Source organism: Equus quagga, chromosome 9, assembly GCF_021613505.1.
Source record: "Equus quagga isolate Etosha38 chromosome 9, UCLA_HA_Equagga_1.0, whole genome shotgun sequence".
NCBI lineage: Eukaryota > Metazoa > Chordata > Mammalia > Perissodactyla > Equidae > Equus > Equus quagga.
In genome coordinates, this window is record NC_060275.1 from 50611677 (window position 1) to 50631416 (window position 19740).

Sequence of the window (19740 nt, forward strand, 5' to 3'; positions counted from 1 at the left end):
GTATTAAAGTTGCATATTTGCCCAACAATACAAAATCCAAAGCCATATTTGGATTTAGATAATCCTATGGACTTCAGATGCTCCATTCCCCATTTCCTCCAAATCTCTTCTCCAGTCCAACTCACATAACATGTCTGATAAATAAAACTACAAGATGCCTGGCCTGGAGTTCCCGTTTATCCTTGCTATGCTTTCAATGGGTTTCACTGTTCTGGCTGCAGTGTGACGCAGAAACAGAAAACTGGCAGCGGGTGAACACAGAGCTCCCTGTGAAGTCGCCCCGCTTTGCTCTGTTCGACTTGGCCGAGGGGAAATCCTACCGTTTCCGCGTCCGCTGTTCTAATTCAGCAGGAGTTGGTGAGCCCTCAGAGGCAACGGATGTGACCGTGGTAGGGGACAAACTTGGTAAGTGTAGAGTTTAGTCGAACAACTGTAAACTTATTTTACTTCAACTCAAGAGAAGAGCCAAAGCAAGAATCTCATTAGAATATATATATATATATATACGCAGAAGTAAAAATGGTGACATCCTTCTTTCATATTATAAATTCAGTTGATTACTTGAGTAATACATTAAACAAAAATTCATTGTTATGAATTTATGAAAAGTAAACTTGAAGTTATGAAAAGTAAACTCCTCCAGGAGTTTCAACAGTATTACTAATGTATTTTTTCTGGAGTGGGTTGGTATGTTCATGGGTGTTTAGTTTTTCATTATGCTCCCAAACTAACATATTTACTTTTTAATTTTCTGCCTTAACAAATATATTATAAAATAAAGCAGTTGTATGTTGGACATAACTATTTGTATAATATGTGTATATGTGTGTGTCTGTGCATATATGATAAGCATGTATTTTTAAAACCACCCTGAATTTGATCATCATTTTCTTCTTTTCTCAGATATCCCTAAGGCCCCAGGCAATGTCATCCCAAGCAGAAATACAGATACATCAGTGGTAGTTACATGGGAGGAATCCAAAGATGCTAAAGAGCTGGTCGGGTACTACATAGAGTCAAGCGTTGTTGGTTCCGGCAAGTGGGAGCCCTGCAACAACAACCCCGTGAAGGGCTCACGGTAACCGCACTGCGTGTGTGTACTGGGGGGCCTTCCGACTCTAGAGCCGCAGAAGCTGCCAAGAGGAAACGTGGCCATGGACCCATACAGCGGCACAAACATCCAAGGGAGGGAGATTTTTTTAAAAAACATTATACTCTAAATATCTAAATGAATTTAAAATTAAACGTAAACATTTATTTATGATGTTAAACACTTAGAAACACATGCCAGCCATGATAAGGGTTCATTTTATAGCTTTTTTCTGATTCTTTTCTTTTACGCTATTTGTCCTTCTTACCCCTCTGTTCTGGTGTTTAATACCCAATGTGATACTAGCTTTGAAGGATCTGATAGACTCTAGCTAACATAAATTACCCAGGTATTTTAAATGAACAGAAAAAAGTATCAACACTTTACAAATTCTGAATCAGCATAGTTAAACCCAGTGCCAAGGAGACATAAATAACACCAAAACAAGGGCATTCAGAATACTTTGCCACCTCTTTATATCTGCTTCTAATGTGGGGAGGGTTATTTTTTCTTGCTTTCAAATATTTTATCAACCAGCTTTGCAAGTTGATGGTGAATTCTGGCCAGCACCCAAACTCTGAGCCTCTTTTGATTTAGGACCAATCTGAGAAGGGAATCTCTCCCCAAACATTGTCAGACAAGCTTGTTAAGCACCTTCTGGCTTAGCCACTTCTAAGTCCAAGGACCCTCATAGGATGAGTGGTTCTTTTGCAGAACATGAGAGAATAGAGACAAACCGATTAATGGGAGAAGGCAATATGTTTTGCAAGAGATTCACTTGGTCTGTTTGTGGATTTCACTTTTACTCTGAGTTCCCAGCGTTTTCTTGGGGCTATTTAGAAACATTCACAGAGCGTAGGCAGAGTCTGCCTTTCCACAAACGTTTCGGAGCTGCTCAAAGGCAGGCACCATTTTTTATTCATCTTGGTATTTACAATACCTAGCTCAGGGTCTGGAACACTGAAGCATTCAATAAATATTCACTGCACTGACCTGAAGGACTGGCCTAAATTATGGTTTCCTTTATGAAATATTTAAACATGCTAATAGTAGTAGAGTCATAACTCTGGTTATAGTCCTTAGGAGGGATTAAAATGTTATAGTGATTCATGAAACAACTATTTATAGCCATAATAGCTATTAAAACATGAGGTTGTTTTATGTGTGAAACTGCCCCTGGATTCACACCCATTATTGGATCCTTATATCTCAATGGTAATTCTGGAATCCATTTTTCACCTTATTTTCAGAGTCTAGTGTTATTTCTCAAGTAATTGTACCTTCCCTGGCATGCAGGGGGGCAGTGACTTGGTCTCTGTGACAAGGAGCAGCTCATGCCTCACAGCCATAAGTATATACCCGAAATAGCCACTAATAATATTATTAATACCACCTATTATTTATTAAGTACCTCCTGTATGCCAGGCCCTGTAATATGGCCAATGTTTACACAAAAATTATTATGTATCCATTATTATCCCCATTTTACTGATAAGCACGCAGAGGCTCAGAAATGTTAAGGTCCTTATTCAGGGGGAAACCAAGACTCCTCATTGTCTGGCAGAGTAAGTTTAAAAATTTGCCTTAGCTGCCTTCTTGTCTAAAGCACATGTTACCTGGATCTCTGTACATCTTTTTCTTCCTTTTAAAAAAATGAATCACTTTCATAAAGCAAGATCATTCAGTTAAGCTAACAATCATCTTCTCTAATTTTCTTCCTAGGAAAGTTTTTTTCCCCAGTTTTATTGAGAAATAACTGACATAAATGATTGTATAAGTTTAAAGTGTAGAGCATGGTGGTTTGATTTACATATTTGAAATGATTACCACAGTAGGTTCAGCTAATATCCATCTTCTCGTGTAGATACAATAAAAAGAAAAGAAAGAAGAAAAGAAAAAAGGGAACAAATTTTCTCCTTGTGATGAGAACTCTTGGGATTTACTCTCTTACTGACTTTCCTGTATATCGTACAGCAGTGTTAACTATGGTCATCATGTACATTACATCTCTATCTAGGAAAGCTTTTACAAACTTTCTTTCCTTTTAGATTTACTTGTCATGGATTGACTACTGGTCAGAGTTATATTTTTCGGGTCAGAGCAGTTAATGCAGCTGGACTTAGTGAATATTCACAGAATTCGGAAGCGATTGAAGTAAAAGCTGCTATTGGTAAGTTCCTTATGCATAAGTTTGTAGGGAAAAAATGAATTTTTCTAAATTGCAAAGGAAGATACCATCCTCTCCAGAAATTGTTTAAAGCTTCCAATATTGCTTGATGATTCCATCCTTAGATGATCATTTTCTCTGACTCCAGGTGACATCTAACCTTCCATAGCTGTCATTTTACAGATCCTCATCACTGTGCATCCATAGCGTTTTCATCTTCACAAGTCCAAGTTTCCTCAAATATTTCCCATTGTGTGAAACTCCATTTTAACCTAGTCCTCATCCTGGGAATGTGAGGGGCCATCGAATTCCATGAAGTGGTATATCTCCCATAACACAGATCATCTTGTACCTAAAAGCCATTTCATCTGTGACAGAGCCTGGCTTGTTTTCACTAACAGCACGTTAACATGCTTTTTATAAATTCCTTTAAAATTAATGCAAGACACATGTGGTTGCTTAATCATATGTTTCATCTCTGCTTGCAAAGTAACCAACAGAATAAAGCCAGTAATAAAGTAATTATATGTATGTACTTGACGTACCTCCCAATCTTAGATAAAGCAGGGAGGGTATCCAGGTAGTTCAAAGCCATAAAAATGAAATCTGTGATATAGTAACACATATTCAAAGAGAAAGATTATTTAATATCAATTGTCTTCAGTTAGCATTCCATATTACTTTTGAACATTCTTTGTAATGTGGACAATAGTGAACATGTTTATTTAAGGTTGGGAGGTACAGACCATTAATATTTCATTAATGTACATAATTCTAACTGTGATGAAATCAAAATCTTTAATGTTATGTCTCTTGTGCATTTTATGTTCCTTTTTCCCCCCATTCCATTGAATAATAGGGCTACGCCTTTCAAGAAATGTCTGAGATTTGCTTTTTCTTGTATATACTTAGGTTCTGCAAATCAAAATGGTTCCTGTTCTGTCTGTGTTTTTTGTTCTCATTTCTTCTTTTTCCAGAAAATGGAGAAGTTGAAATGTTTCGTTGTTGTAAATTATGTGAAATGTATGCTTTCCATATTTCTTGCAAATCCAAGTGATTTCTGTTAAACCAAGATTGTTTTTGTTCTGTTTGTGGTCCTAATGTGTTCCTCTTTGTTCTGTTAAATAAGAGCAGTTTATACTGTGTCCAGGCTCAAAGTGTTTCTGTTGTTATCTGGTGATTGTAGGGGGAGGAGTGTCTCCAGATATGTGGCCTGAACTGAATGATACACCTGGTGGACTAACAGACTCCAGGGGAGGCATGCATGAAACCTCCCAGCCAACCTTTAAGAAAGATGCTTTGCTTGGTAGCAAACTTAACAAACCTTCACTACCCAGTAGCTCTCACAACCTGGGCCAAACAGAAGTGAGTAAAGTAAGTGAAACAGTTCAGGAAGAACTTACCCCATCACCACAGACAGCAGCTCTTAAGGGGAAAAGTAAGTCTGACCCTCTGACAAAGAAGAAGGATATAGGTGAGAGTTGAAAGAGTAAAACTGTTTCATCTGTCTCCATCAGTGTCCTCACTTCTCATTGTCTAGATCACATCCTTCCATCTCTGCTCACTTTCATCAATATTTATTCTTAATTTTATGTGTTTTCAGCTATCCATTTGCAGTAATATTGTTTAATGAGTTGTAAAAGGAATTTTGTATGATTTGGCTTTTTTACATAATTCATTGTGCTTAATGACAATAGAATATTCAAAGTGATTTGGCAATAGAGTTCTTTTTGGTTTCTCAGGCAGACGCACACCTTTGGCCTCATTTTGCTGAGAGAATTGGAGATGAGAACAGGAAGCATTTGATAATCATAGCCTATCAAATAGGCTTTTGAACTATTCATGTTCAGTACATGTATAGGAAAAATATTTTATAACGATGTGACATTTTATCAAGATCATAGGTATTAAGTTCTATTGTTCATCCTCAGGTTTTCAAATTCCTCTCACATTTAATTCAAATAAATATAAGTAATATTATCTCTTTGAGTTGCCATGGAAAGTTTAACGGTACTATAATCACATATAGCTATATTCTGTGATATATGATCTACATTCCTAAAACTGATTTATTTAAGACTATCAATAAGCTAAGAATTTTCTAACTGGGATATTTGGTACTTGTGGCTTATGTATTCTAAGAGACGATGTTTTCCTTCTCAAATAAAAAGAAATAATAAGCATATACTGATAAATTATAACATGCCTCCATCCATCCCCTATTTTTACCCCCAACTTCTGTCACCTTCTCTATTGTTTTTTGATGTCTTCATTTGTCCCTTCAACTCAAGATCAGATGGATGTTCATATTCAACATTGAAATGGGGAGAGAGAGACAAAGAAGAAAGCTGTTTTAATATGTAAAGAATGAAGGAGGTTGGTGAGATGGGGAAGAGAGAAACAAATGTATTTTATTTAAAAATCTTTATTGTTCTGAGAATCTTTTGGAGTAACAATGAATAGTTCCTTTATCTCTGATAATCCAAATAAATATCAAGAAAATTCTTTTTAATGTTATTGCATATATAGATGAATTTCTTTTCATCACCTCACCCTCTCTTTCTGTATCAAAAACTATAATTTCAGTAGTTGAGTGAAAAGTTGATTAGCAAAGTCACGTAAATGAAGGAAAACTTTTAAAACATCCTCCAAATATTTTTCTGGCTAGACACTAATAAACATGGTGACAGCTATATAGTATTTTGTGCTATATAAATAATATTCCAACATCAGGTTAAAAATAATGTGACAAAAGTATTATATACTAAGGGAAAATCACATGACAGAGTCTGCCTATTTTTAAAAACAATTTTTTTAAAGGTGGCATTTAGCCGAGTTTCAGAATAAGATTTTTCCTGTGTGTAGGCAGAATCTGTATGATTGTAAGGTCTCACAAGTGTACATGTGCCTGAATGGTGAAATGCTAACCGTTTGGAAATACATGCAAATTCTCAAAAGCGAATTGAGGAAGAAGTTGATATACATATTACCTTTTGCTCAGGGAGAATATAAAAATAAAACCACACAAAGAAACAAACAAAAATTTACATCTTGGGGAAAATATTTCTTCTTATGGGGAATAGAATCATTTTCTAACATATTGCACCATCTCGCTGTTAGTAGTATTTCAAAACTTATTCCTTCCTGGAAGTGGGGGGCAGGTTCTTTTTATCTTTGGAATAATAATTGCAGTGCACTTTTTACTGTGTGCCTATTTTCCTTCTCATATGCCAAATCAGATGCCAAGTTACTGATCAGTGTCGTGTTTTACTTTTATACTGCAAGACCTAGTACCCTCATGCATGGCACCAATGAAACAAGTTTAATGTATGTAGAATCATAGATGCATTTCTGTCTACTCACGAGCTATTCATATTGCAACAGCGGCACCATCTCCACCCTGTGATATCACTTGTCTTGAAAGTTTTCATGACTCAATGGTTCTTGGATGGAAGCAACCAGATAAGACCGGTGGGGCTGAAATTACTGGCTATTATGTGAACTATCGTGAGGTAATTGACGGGGTACCAGGAAGATGGAGAGAAGCCAACATCAAAGCTGTCAGTGATGAGGCATATAAGGTAAGCGTAGACCTTCTGTAGTATGGAGTGTCATGTGTATGATGAGACTCTTATGCAGACACATGCATACGCCCAGCACCTTGTAAATGATTCATGTCATTTCATGAATGTCCATTGCCTGCAATAACAAGACTTTTGTGAAACATATACAAGAAGAAATAGAATAGTTTGGCTGACCAGGCAGGATATATGTTTTCTGATTCATACACATAAACATAATAATTTCTTAGCATATTTACTATGAAATGTATACTTATTGTGAAAACTAACATTTCTTACAAAAATTAACTTACAAAATATCTGTAACCAATATGCTACTAGCTTTATGAGTTTCGGAATCCAAATGACTCTGGATTTTTAACTTTCAATGTCCAAATCACAAAGAATAAAGGGACATGGGCCTTATGGCAGACTCAGCTTGCTGCCTGTGAAGTATCCTCTGTCATAATGGCTCTGATGGCCGCAAAGGGGCACTTCACATGTGTCCACCCACAAGTTTCCCTTCTACACGGAGGCCTTCACTGAATACCCACCTCAGAGCACCTGAGGGGTCTCACTGTTGCCACAGCTGATGGCTCCCCTCTTTAGAGTATCATCACTGGACCAAAGTCACCACCGCCCAACACTCACAGAACCCCATGCCATGAGGACGAGAGCAGGGCAAGGCCCAGGGAATGGTGCTTTCCCCAACTCAGGGCCACACTCTTTTAACTTAACACTTCAAATTTATGAAGTATCACACACATACTGAGAATACGTAAAACAAAATTGTATTTCTAAGAGTCTTCCCTGTTAGTGCATGTAGCTATGATTTCATTACTATATGGTATTCCTTTATATAACCATCTCACAGTATACTTTTCCATTCAATTATTGATTGATATTTGGGCATTTTTGCATTTTTAGCTATATCAAACAATATAGCTATGAACATTTTTGTACATGTCTGGTGGCACATGTGTGCGCTAGTTTTTCTAGGTTATTACCTAAAAGTGGAAGTGCTGGGCCAGCGAGTCTTGTTTATCTTCCACTTTACTAGATAATTCTCTGCTGTTTTTGTAAAAAGTATGAGAATTTCCATTGTTCCACATCTTTTTAACATTTGGTGTCTTCACACTTTGTTTTAACAATCTGATTGTCAAATAATTCTGAACATCTTTTCCTATGTATATAGTCCATTTTTTTTTAAACATTTTATTTTTTTCCTTTTTCTCCCCAAAGCCCCCCGGTACATAGTTGTATATCCTTAGTTGTGGGTCCTTCTAGTTGTGGCATGTGGCACGCCGCCTCAGCGTGGCTTGATGAGCAGTGCCATGTCCGCGCCCAGGATTTGAACCAAAGAAACACTGGGCCGCCTGCAGTGGAGCACTTGAACCCAACCACTCGGCCACAGGGCCGGCCCCTATAGTCCATTTTAAAATCTTCTTTTATAGGAAGCCTGTTCAAGGTTTTTCCCCATTTTTCTAATGGGTTTTCTTATTGACTTGTGAGATTCTTTATGTATTTTGAGTATAAATTCTTAGTGGCTATGTAAATTGCACGTATCTTCTCCCACTCAACGGCTAGGCTTTTCCTCTCCTTATGGTGAACTACACTAATTTTAGTGTCAAATTTATTGTAATCAGATTTACCAACATTTGCTTTGTCACAATAATTTCTGTGCCTTCTTTTTTTTTTAAGAAATCCTTCCAGTTCAGGGATTCTGAATGCCACGGTCCTAGCTGTGTGACCTAGGGCCAATCACTTAACCTCTCAAGATGTCATCTTCCTCCTCTGTAAGATGATCTCATATGTCCTTACAGCTTGACAATAATATCATTATGAAAAAAAAGAAAGAAATTCCTTCTCTATCCCAAGATCATGGAGATGTTTTACTAGATTATATTCAAGAAGCTTAATAGTTTGCCACTTACATTTAAGTCATTAATTCACCTATCAATGCTGTGTATGATGTCAAGTAAGGGTCAAAATTCATTTTCCCTCCTATGGATACCCAGTTGTTGAAGCATCATCTATTGAAAGTTTGTCCTTTTCCACTATTCTGCTAGCTATCTGTATCATATGTCGTTTCCTTGTATGCGTGTGTCTGTTTCTGTGCTCTCTATGCTCTTTCACTGTTCTGTCTGTCTACCACCGGGTCAGTGCCACACTAATTTAATTATTATAGCTTTATAGTACATTTGATAACTGATAGATCAAGTTCTCCCAGTTTGTTCTTCTTATTCCAGGGCCATTCTTAGCCCTTTGCATTTTGATATAAATTGTAGAATTAGGTCAAGTTCTACCAAAAAGCAAAACAAGCAAAAGAAAATATAACAATAAATAAAATTAAATTAAACTAAAATATATTAGAATTCTAATTGGGATTGCATTGAATCTATGAATAAATTGAGGAATAATTACATCTTTACAATATTGTCTTACAGTCCATGCACATGATATTTTTCTCCATTTATTTTGCTCTTCTTTAAAGTCTCTCAATAAAGTTTTATAATTCTCTACAGAAGCCTTGCACATCATTTGTTATTTATTTATAGGTATTACATGTTTGCAGTGTTATGTTAAGTAGTTTATTTTTATATCATTTTTTGTTGCTGGAATAGAGAAATATAGCTAATTTTTATATATTGATTTTTGCATATCATTGTTATACATAATTTTTTGCTAAATTTTCTTATAATTTTGATGTTACCTATGAGTCATTTTTGATTCTCTTTATATATAGTCATATCATCTTCAAATGATAGTTTACTTCTTCCATTCCAAATTTTGTCTTTTACCTCATTTTCTTACCTTACTTTCTGCCTAGAATCTTTGGCACACTATTGACTACAAGTGGTGATGTTGGTCATTCTAGATTTGAGCTTTATCTTAAAGGTAAACATTTCAACATTTCACCATTATGTATTACATTTGCTATCAGCATTTTAAAGACATCTATTATCAGCTAAAGGAAGTTTCTTCCTATTCCTAGTTTGTTAAGAGTTAATTAAAATATCATATTTTTCTGGATCTATTGAGATGATCATATGACTTTTCCCTTTAATTTTAATGTGGTGTATTCTATTAATTGTCTAATGTTAAAAAAATATATTCCTGGGGGCCCGCTTGGTGGCGTAGTGGTTAAGCTTTGGTGGCCAGATGTTCACAGGTTCGGATCCCCAGCGTGGACCTAGTACCACTCATTAAGCCACGCTGTGGCAGCATACCACACAAAATAGAGGAAGATTGGCACAGATGTCAACTCAGCAATAATCTTCCTCAAGCAAAAAGAGGAAGATTGGCAACAGATGTTAGCTCAGGGCAGGTCTTCCTCACACACACAAATATGTATATATATTTTGCTTGGATTTTGCTTGCTAATTATTGTTTAGGATTTTTGCTTCTATGTTTATGAGTGAGATTATCCTGAGACTAGAATTAATTTGATACCAACATCTGACAGGAAATGTACATAATGGGAAAATTTCAGGATAATTTCACTTTATTGATCTATAATTCACCTATAAAATTCACCCATTTAAAATGTTGCTTTATGTATTTTGAAGTGAAGCTGTTAGGTGCTCCCCAAATGACTTTCTGTGTCACTAACAATACGTTTTCCCTTAAAGTCTATATGGTCTGTTGTTCATATAGATACACTGGTTTTCTTTTGATTGGTGTTTGCATGGTGTATAGTTTTTCATCTGTTAACTTTCAATCTTTCTGTAACTTTATGCTTTATATGTGTCTCTTAAAAATAGCCTAGAGTTGGATTATTTTTCCTACCTGACAGTCTTTGTCATTTAACTGGAGTATTTAATGTTACTACTGAGTACTTTTTTTAAAAAAAAAAAAATCTTATTTTGTGCTTTCTATTTGTCCTACCTGTTCTATGTTTCATTTTCTGTCTTTTCTTGACTACTTTTGAATAGTTTTTTTTTCTTTAATCATGTTCATTTTTTCCCTACACTACCTTGAAAGCTATAGATTATGGATTTCTGTGTTTGTTTTTGGTGGTTTCTCTAGAAATTACAATGAGCAAACTTAACAGAGTCTGAAGTTATTCCATGGCTTTACTCTTGCCTCAGAGACATAAGAGCCTTGAAATACTTTAACCTATTTATTTACCCTATTCCCAACTTGTGTGCTATTGTATGTGTGTATTTTAATTCTTTTGTTAATCCAAAAGCATAATTATTGTTTTACAGAGTCAATAATTGTTTAGATTTACCTACACATATTTAACATTGTATTTGCTTTTAATTCTTCATCTTTAACTTTCCATCTGAGATTACTTTCCTTTTGCCTAAAATAAATATTTTAGAATTTCCTTTAGTGAGGATATTCTGAAGTCAAATACTCTTTGTTTTGTTTGTCTGAAAATGTCTTTTTTTCTCATTTTCCAAAAATATTTTCTTCTGGGAAAAACATTATATAATGGTAGTTATCTCCTCTCACACTTTGAAGATGTAATTCCACTATTTTCTGGCTCATTCTTGCCACTGACATTTCAGCTCTTAGTCTTTTTGCTCATTTGAGAGTAATTTGTCTTTTTTCTTCGAGAGCTTTTAATATTTTCACTATCTCTTTGGTGTGCTTCAGTTAAAATATTATGTACCTAGTTATCAGTTTTTTTAAAAAAGTATCTGGCTAGGATTTGTCAGGAAGGAGGGTTTTCAATCTGTGATTTGGTTTTTTCAGGAAGATCTTTCTGGAAAATTCTAAACCATTATCTCCTAAAATATTGTTGCTGCCCCATTCTCTCTCCCTTCTTCTCCTGAAACTCTAATTGAACATATGTTTGACATTCTCATTCTATCTTCCGTGTCTATTATCACTATTCACTCTTTCCCATCCTTGTGTCTTTCTGCACTAGGGTCTGTATAATTTCTTCTGACTTTCTATCAAATTCTCTCTTCTTTTGCATCTAATTTCCTGTTAGACACATCAATTTTTTTTTCTCATTGTATTTTCCATTTCTTCTAGGTCACATTTTACATATTTTATAGTTTCTATCTCCTTCAGATATTTTAAATTTGTATTTTATGTTTAAAACATAATAAGCATAGCTATTTTTATAATCTATGTCTGATAATTCCACCATCTAATATCTTTGCAAGTCTGTGTCTGTTATCATTGGTTTTGTGGTCTGGCTTATGGTGTCTTATTTTCTGTGCTTGGTTATCCTTGATTGTAGGCTGCTCATTGTCCTTAAAATATTATTTGCCTCAATAATTTGAGTTCTAGGATGGAGGTACCCTTCTCTGGAAAGGATCTGCATTTGCTTCTGCAAAGTGCCTGATGATACCACCTGTTCAGTTCTTTCTTAAATCAAGGCTTTAATATTTTTGGACAGTCAGGTGATGTGAATGTGCACTGAACATCTGAATGTTTATCTCTGATTTAACTTTAGCCCCAAGAGTAAAGCCCTTTGGGGTTCCAGCTTAATGTGTAGAGGGTTCCCTTTTATTATCCCCTCTTAGTTTGGTTCTGGGCTTTGATTTATATGTCTGCCTCTTTGCAAGACCATCAAAACCACAAGTCAAAATTTCCTCTACTGGCAAATATCCGCAAGGCAAAAGCCACTCCTGTGCTCCATTTATCTCTCTTTGTTCCCTATTTCCCTTCATTCTGACCTGACAATTCTGTAACATCTTGACAGTAATTTGATGCTTTAGGAAAGATTTTTAAAGATATTTTTACCTAGTATTTTAAATTTTTTCAGCTGGAAGATTAATCTGAATAGCCTAGCTCACCATTACTGGAAATAGAAGTCCCATGCCACAACATTTCACCTAAGCTTAGGGTGACTAACTTTTTCAGTTTGCCTAGTATTCTCCCAGTTTTAGCACTAAACGTCCTGCATCCTTCGAAACCCTGTAGCCAGGAAAACTGCAATGGTTGGTCACACTACAGGGCCCCAAAGCAACCCTGGCACCTGAATGAGGTACTTTTAGATCATGGTTTCCCCTTAATTAAAATAGAATTTCCTTTCTTAAAGGGAGTGTGTGTGTGTTTAATCAAAAAGGGTGTTTATATTATTCTGTTACTAAAACACATAGCCATTATATTCTACTTATACCCTAAATAACTGGCAAGATAAGCCCTCTTGTGGATGAACTTATACCTTCATGATCAAATCAGATGTAGACTGGATCATGGACATATATTTGTCTTGGCTTAAATCATACAATAGGTAAACTTTCTTAAGTCAGCTGGTTCCATTAGTATCTCCATTTATTAAGCATTTTTTTTTTTCGAGGAAGATTAGCCCTGAGCTAACTACTGCCAGTCCTCCTCCTTTTGCTGAGGAAGACTGGCCCTGAGCTAACGTCCATGTCCATCTTCCTCTACTTTACACGTGGGACGCCTACCATGGCATGGCTTTTGCCAAGCAGTGCCATGTCCGTACCTGGGATCCGAACTGGCGAGCCCCAGGCCACTGAGAAGCAGAACGTGCAAACTTAACCACTGCACCACCGGGTCGGCCCCTGTTAAGCATTTTTAATGTTCAAAGGATTGGTTATAGTATATGGATTTTTTCACAGTAATATATTCCATTATTTCTATTTTGCAAATGTTTTCACATTCATTATTTTATCACATATATTTACCCTCACAACAACCCAATTCCTGCTGAGGGATGTAGAAAATATTAGGTCTCTCACTAAGCAACAGAAACATTACACAATTTGATATTTTGATTCCTTGCTTAGAATTCATTTAATTTTCATCTTACATTCATTAGTTTTCTATTGCTGCATAACAAATCACCACAAGCTTTGTGGCTTAAAACAACCCATGTTTGTTATATCACAGTTTCCACGAGTCAGGCCTCTAGGCACGGCTTAGCTGGGTCCTCTGCTTAGGGTCTCATATGGTGCAATCTAGGTGTCGGCTAGGCTGCATTCTCATCTGGAGCTTGAGTTCCTCTTCCAGTGTCATTCAGGTTGTTGGCAGAATTCAGTTCCTTGCAGCTGTATGTCTGAAGCCCTCAGCTCCTAGACGCTGCCATTCTCTAAATTTGAGTGGCTAGGCAGTTCACAAAATGTCATTTGCTTCTTCAGGGCCACAGAACAGTGTTTCAGGAAGGACCCAAATCCCATTTTGAGTTCCTGTCTGATTCAGTTCATTGAAAAAACTCACTCTTTTTTCCTATGTGTTTCTCCTTTACTCTTATACTACTGTCACACTCACAACATTTCTCTGACACCAGCTGAGTGTCCCACAACTTACCTCAATTCTGACACTATCTTCCTGGAGATAGAATCAGATCCCACAGGTGAAGGGCTCAGTCCCACAAGACTACCCCCACCCCCACTACAGATGCCAGTCCAAGTTGTCACCTATGCTTCTGACTGACCAGCCATAGATCAGAGGTTCCCATGACCTCCTCCTTGGCTTTGATTAATTTGCTAGAGTGGCTCACAGAACCCAGAGAAACATTTTACTTACTAGATTACCAGTTTATTATAAAAGGATTTAACTCAGGAACAGCCAGATGGAAGAGATGCATAGGGCAAGGTATGTGGGGAGGGGCATGGAGCTTCCATGCCCTCTCCAGAGTGCTGGTCTCCTAGCATCTCCACATGTTCACCAACCCAGAAGCTCTCTGAACCCTGTTGTTTGGGGTTTTTATGGAGGCTTCATTGTACAGGTATGATTTGGTTAAATCATTGGCCATTGGTGAGTGAACTCAATCTCCAGCCCCTTTTCCCTCCCTGGTGGTCCAGGGGTGAGGCTGAAAGTTCCAACCTTCTAATCATGTGATTGGTTCTCCTGGCAACCAGCCCCCATCCTTAGGTTATCTAGGAGCTTCCCCAAAGTCACTTCATTAACATAACAAAAGACACCTTTATTGCTCTCATCATTTAGAAAATTCCATGGGTTTTAGGAGCTCTGTGCCAGAAATGGGGATGAAGACCAGATACATATTCTTACTATAAATCGCAGTATCGCAGTCAGGCCCACCCAGGATAATCTATCTCCCTTTTGATTAACTCTAAATCAACTGATTAGGGATCTTAACTGCATCTGAAATATGGTAGTTCCCCCTTATCCCTGGGGGATACAGTCCAAGACCCCCCAGTGGATGCCTGAAACCAAGGATAGTACCAAATCCTGTATATACCATGTTTTTTCCTACACATATTTAAGGTGCAACAGCTATCACAAATTTCTTTTTTCCTTCTTCACAATGTCATGGATAGAAGATTCATTCTTAACGTGAATCTTAGCAACCTCAACATATGATTTTTTTTTCTTAAGTCGAGAACTTTCACCTTTTCACTTAAAGGAAGCACATTATGGATTCTCTTTGGCATATCCGAATTGCCAGCATTTCTAGTCTTGTGCTTTAGGGCCATTATTAAGTGAAGTAAAGGTTACTTGAATGCAAGCATTGCAATACTGAGACAGTCAATCTGGTAACCGAGACAGCTACTAAGTGACTAACGAGCTGTAGCGTGTATATGCTGGACAAAGGGATGATTCGCATCCTGGGCGAGATGGAGTGGAATAGCATGAGATTTCATCATGCTACCTAGAACTGCACACAATTTAAAATTTATAAATTGTTTATTTGCAAAACTTTTCATTTAATATTTTTGGGCTGCAGTTGACCATGGATAATTGAAAGCATGGAACGTGAAACCATGGATAAGGGGGGACTACTGTATCCCTCCTTCTTTGCCGTATAACATAACACAATCACAGGACTGATATTCCAGTACCCTTGCCATATTCTGTTGGCTAGAACAGGTTACAGGTTTCACCCCATACTCAAGGGGAGGAGATTACAAAAGGGTATGACTCATTGAGGGTCACCTTAGAGTATGTCCAACACAGGAGTTGAATAAATAAAATGTTGAACAGCTAGAAAAAAGAAACCTGGAACATTTACTATCTGTGATGTCCATGTTGCAGATTAGCAACTTGAAGGAAAATATGGTGTATCAGTTCCAAGTGGCAGCCATGAACATCGCTGGGTTGGGAGTGCCGTCAGCAGTAAGCGAATGCTTCAAATGTGAAGAGTGGACCATTGCTGTTCCAGGTAAACTATGAAAACTGTCTCAGCACTAAGGCTCAGAGTTTATTCCAATAGAACCTACAACTCGGAACTAAATTTAAGCACTACATAGGAAACTTCTAATGGAAATGAATTCTCTTGGCCCCTCATGTTTACATAAAATATTTTTAGAATACTATTAAATAACAGGTACCAGTATAAAACTGAGTATAAATTTCTTATTCCTATATTCCAAATAAATTCTACAGCCTCCATAGCGTAGCCTCTGCATGCAGTAGGATTGTCAGAAGCACACAATTTGAGTGCCACACGATCATTTAAAAGGAATTTCAGTTTTTGCTTGTGCTTCTTAAAGGCCGTTGAAGGGCACCAATTCATAGCCCTCAGCAAAATTTCTCAAAAAACTTCTTCCTGCACTCCCTAGTTCTCATGCATTCTCCCACTGCTCTTGAACCTCTCATTTTTCAACCCCCCCAAAACCTCTCTCTCCAGACCCAGCCACTGTGGCTTCTCTCTCTTGTTGTCTCCTCCTCCCTCACTCCCACTCTTCATTATGTTATGTAGGGGGACTTAACATGCCTGCCTGGCCTTAAGTCATGGCCTCTCTCCACTTGCCTCTCCAGTCCTTTCTCTCTATGTATACTTTTTCCCAGCTTTGCATCACAACAAAGATCCTGGACCCAGACTAGAAATACTCTCCTTTGGAGGGTGTCATGTGGGGGTTGGCTGGGCAGAGACGAAAATGGGGAGAAAGCAGAAACATTTACCTACACTTTCAAGTCTTGTTCAGTTACAACACTGAACAAATTTAAAAATTGAATACAAACAAATTTACTAAGCCATTAAGATTCAAACTAGCAACATTAATGTATCTGGTGGATGGTTTTATTTTGCTTCTAATGGTATTAACTTCAGAGACCCAAGTACTTTAGTGCCACAGGATGACTAAATTCTTCCAATTGGGTTTGATATTCAACATGTAGAACAACTGGTATGAACCAACATCAACCACACCCAGCCACACTGGGCATACTGGGTGGACCCAGCCCTGCCCCCAGTGCCACACCTTTCCTTTATTTGAAACCTTAGTGCCCTTGGAGAACCATCATTCTGCTTTCACTTAGGGAGCTTCCATCTGCATCATTTCACTATCAAGTGCAAATAAAAGATTACAAGAGAGACTCAAGAGAAGTTCAAGTGTTCATTCAACTTCATTAAATACAAGAAGCAAACACAGTGCCTTTGTTTGCACCTCCTTGAAGCCAGTTGACATTTCTTAAGTTTTTTCTGCCATCTACACAAAAGTGGATCTATTTTTAAATTCTTGCAATTCCTGAATAAAGTTAAAATGTGAGTGACTAGAGGCTAAGAAATTCTGAGCAGGCCTGTGGAAAATGCTTCTTTTGTTTTGTTTTTTGGGTTTTTTTGGGTTTTTTTTTTAAGATTTTATTTTTTCCTTTTTCTCCCCAAAGCCCCCCCGGTACATAGTATGTATTTTTAGTTGTGGGTCCTTCCAGTTGTGGCATGTTGGATGCTGCCTCAGCACGGCTTGACGAGCAGTGCCATGTCCACGCCCAGGATTCAAACTGGCGAAAGCCTAGGCTGGAGCACGAGAACTTAACCACTCAGCCACAGGGCCGGCCCCTGGGGGCGTAGTTTTGAGGAAGACTGGCTCTGAGCTAACATCCATGCCCATCTTCCTCTACTTTATATGTGGGACACCTGCCACAGCATGGCTTGACAAGCGGTGCGTAGATCCAGACCCAGGATCTGAACCAGCAAACCCTGGCTGCTGAAGCAGAGCTGGGCCAGCACCAAGAAAATGTTTTAAAAGAAAGAGATACAGTGGGCAAAAGAGGTTGCAGGGTGAGTGCTCTTAACTCAGAAGTGAGATGAATGGGGCAGTCCTCCATCCCCATGACCTCTCGTTTCTCAGATTCACCCTTCACTTACTGAGTAGTGTTGGGCAAGCCATGAATCAAGAAAGCTCTTATAGATGAGAGCATTAAGAACGTTTTGTCCTCCCTTTGTTTTACAGGTGAAGAAACTAAGTCTCAGGTTAAATGATATTCAGAAGGTCACACAGGTAGTAAGTGGCAGTTAGGATTGGAAACCAGGTCTTCTTATTCTTAGAGGAGAAGTGCTGGGAAGCGGGAAGCAGCAGAACAGAGTTCCTCCTCTGTAAAGCACCTCTTTGGCTTCTGAGGATGACAAGAAAAGTGGTCATAAAAGCCCTTTGCAAAACAGAACATGCCACACTGTTGTAAGGTATTGATGTTATTATTTAAACCTATTTCCACAAAAGACGTCATCAGAAGACAAATATGACTCATATTTGTGACTGTTAAACCAAGGTGAGGAGGCCAACAAATATTGAGCTATCAATTGTACAATGACAAATTGTACAATGACAAAGCATGGCATGATAGAATCTGTGCTTGTAGTTGGCTTACGGGCCACCGTGAGTCAATTCAGGTGATTTTGATTGGTAGTTGGAAATCAGTTGTTATTTACAAAAAAAAGGAAGGAAAAAAGAAAATGAATATATCATCCACGTAGCAGCTGGTGGTTATGCAGAGATGCAGGCAATCACTTAGTAGTTTGGACTCTTGCAAGAGTGCAAAGAGCACACAAGGTGAGGAGAACATTCTGGCTTTCTTCCTGAACAGGTTGATAAAGTTACAGTCATGCACTGCATAATGACATTTCGGTCAACGATAGACCACGTATACAACAGTGGTCCCATAAGATTAGGACCATATAGCCTAGGGATGTAGTAGGCAATACCATCCAGGTTTCTGTAAGTACACTCTCTGATGCTCTTAAAATGACGAAATCTCCTAACAACGCATTCCTCAGAAAGTGTCCCCATCGTAAAGCAACACGTAGCTGTACTTGTCTTCTTTGAACTTTCTGTTAATTGTCTTAAGGATAAATGAATGTAAACTAGCTGGCAGTGTTTAGCACAGGTTCAGGAGCCATGGAATTGATTGTATTTATTCTGGTGAAACTTCTCTGTAAATCATAACTGTAATTTGTTTTTATACCTATATGGGATATATGCTTTACTGGAAAGATTTCCCTCCAGTGGGGAGCTATTTTGTAACATACTCCTTTTTTCCTTTGAAAGAAATATTACTGTCTATATTCATATGCCATCAAATAGAGTTGCTTTCTTCATCCAAATTGGAGATTTGGGGGAATTTTCAGATTATCATCCAAAAATAATCCTAAACTGAATCTGCAATCAAATTAAACTGTTCTGATAAAAGGTGAGGAACACAGGCCTGAGGACAGACTGGAGACAAGCTTTCATCCAGCCACTGAGGGCATCCTGAACTGGCCTTCACCACCTGCTGCCCATAAAGGGTCTTAATAGGTTGATGTAGAGCCATTGAGGAAACTTGATATGACATGACCACAAAATACCTATTCCCATGGAAATGTTAGATTTTTCAAAAGAAGAACACCAGCATCAGATTCAGCTTTAAGACCTTAAATGTGGTTTTAGACTTACACATATTTGAGATTTTCACATATTCATGCAGATTTTTATGCATTGGTCTCTCTTTCTTTCTCAGGACCACCACACAGTCTCAAGTATAGTGAAGTCAGGAAAACCTCCCTGGTTCTGCAGTGGAAGCCTCCAATCCACTCTGGACGGACTCCCGTCACTGGTTACTTTGTGGATATGAAGGAGGCCAGTGCCAAAGAGGACCAATGGCGCGGACTCAATGAGGCGGCTATTAAAAACAATTACCTGAGGGTAAGAGGGTGCTCATAGTTTGAGAAACCTTTTTTTAAAAACAAAAAAGTCTCTTCTAATAATGTTAACTTTAAAGTTAGCAAGATAAAATACAACATCTCTGCTTTGCTCTGTTTCTTATATTGT

The 19740-nt window shown here is 37.7% G+C and overlaps 1 protein-coding gene across 1 annotated transcript in view; it reads left to right on the plus strand.

Moving 5' to 3' along the window:
- The window catches only part of MYOM1 (myomesin 1), a 143343-nt gene that overhangs the window by 78817 nt on the left and 44786 nt on the right, over window positions 1-19740 (plus strand). The window contains exons 16-21 of the mRNA XM_046671935.1: window positions 222-405; window positions 904-1078; window positions 3139-3260; window positions 6642-6838; window positions 15746-15872; window positions 19430-19614. Coding sequence (XP_046527891.1) covers window positions 222-405; window positions 904-1078; window positions 3139-3260; window positions 6642-6838; window positions 15746-15872; window positions 19430-19614 — 990 coding nt within the window. The remainder of the gene's footprint in view (window positions 1-221; window positions 406-903; window positions 1079-3138; window positions 3261-6641; window positions 6839-15745; window positions 15873-19429; window positions 19615-19740) is intronic.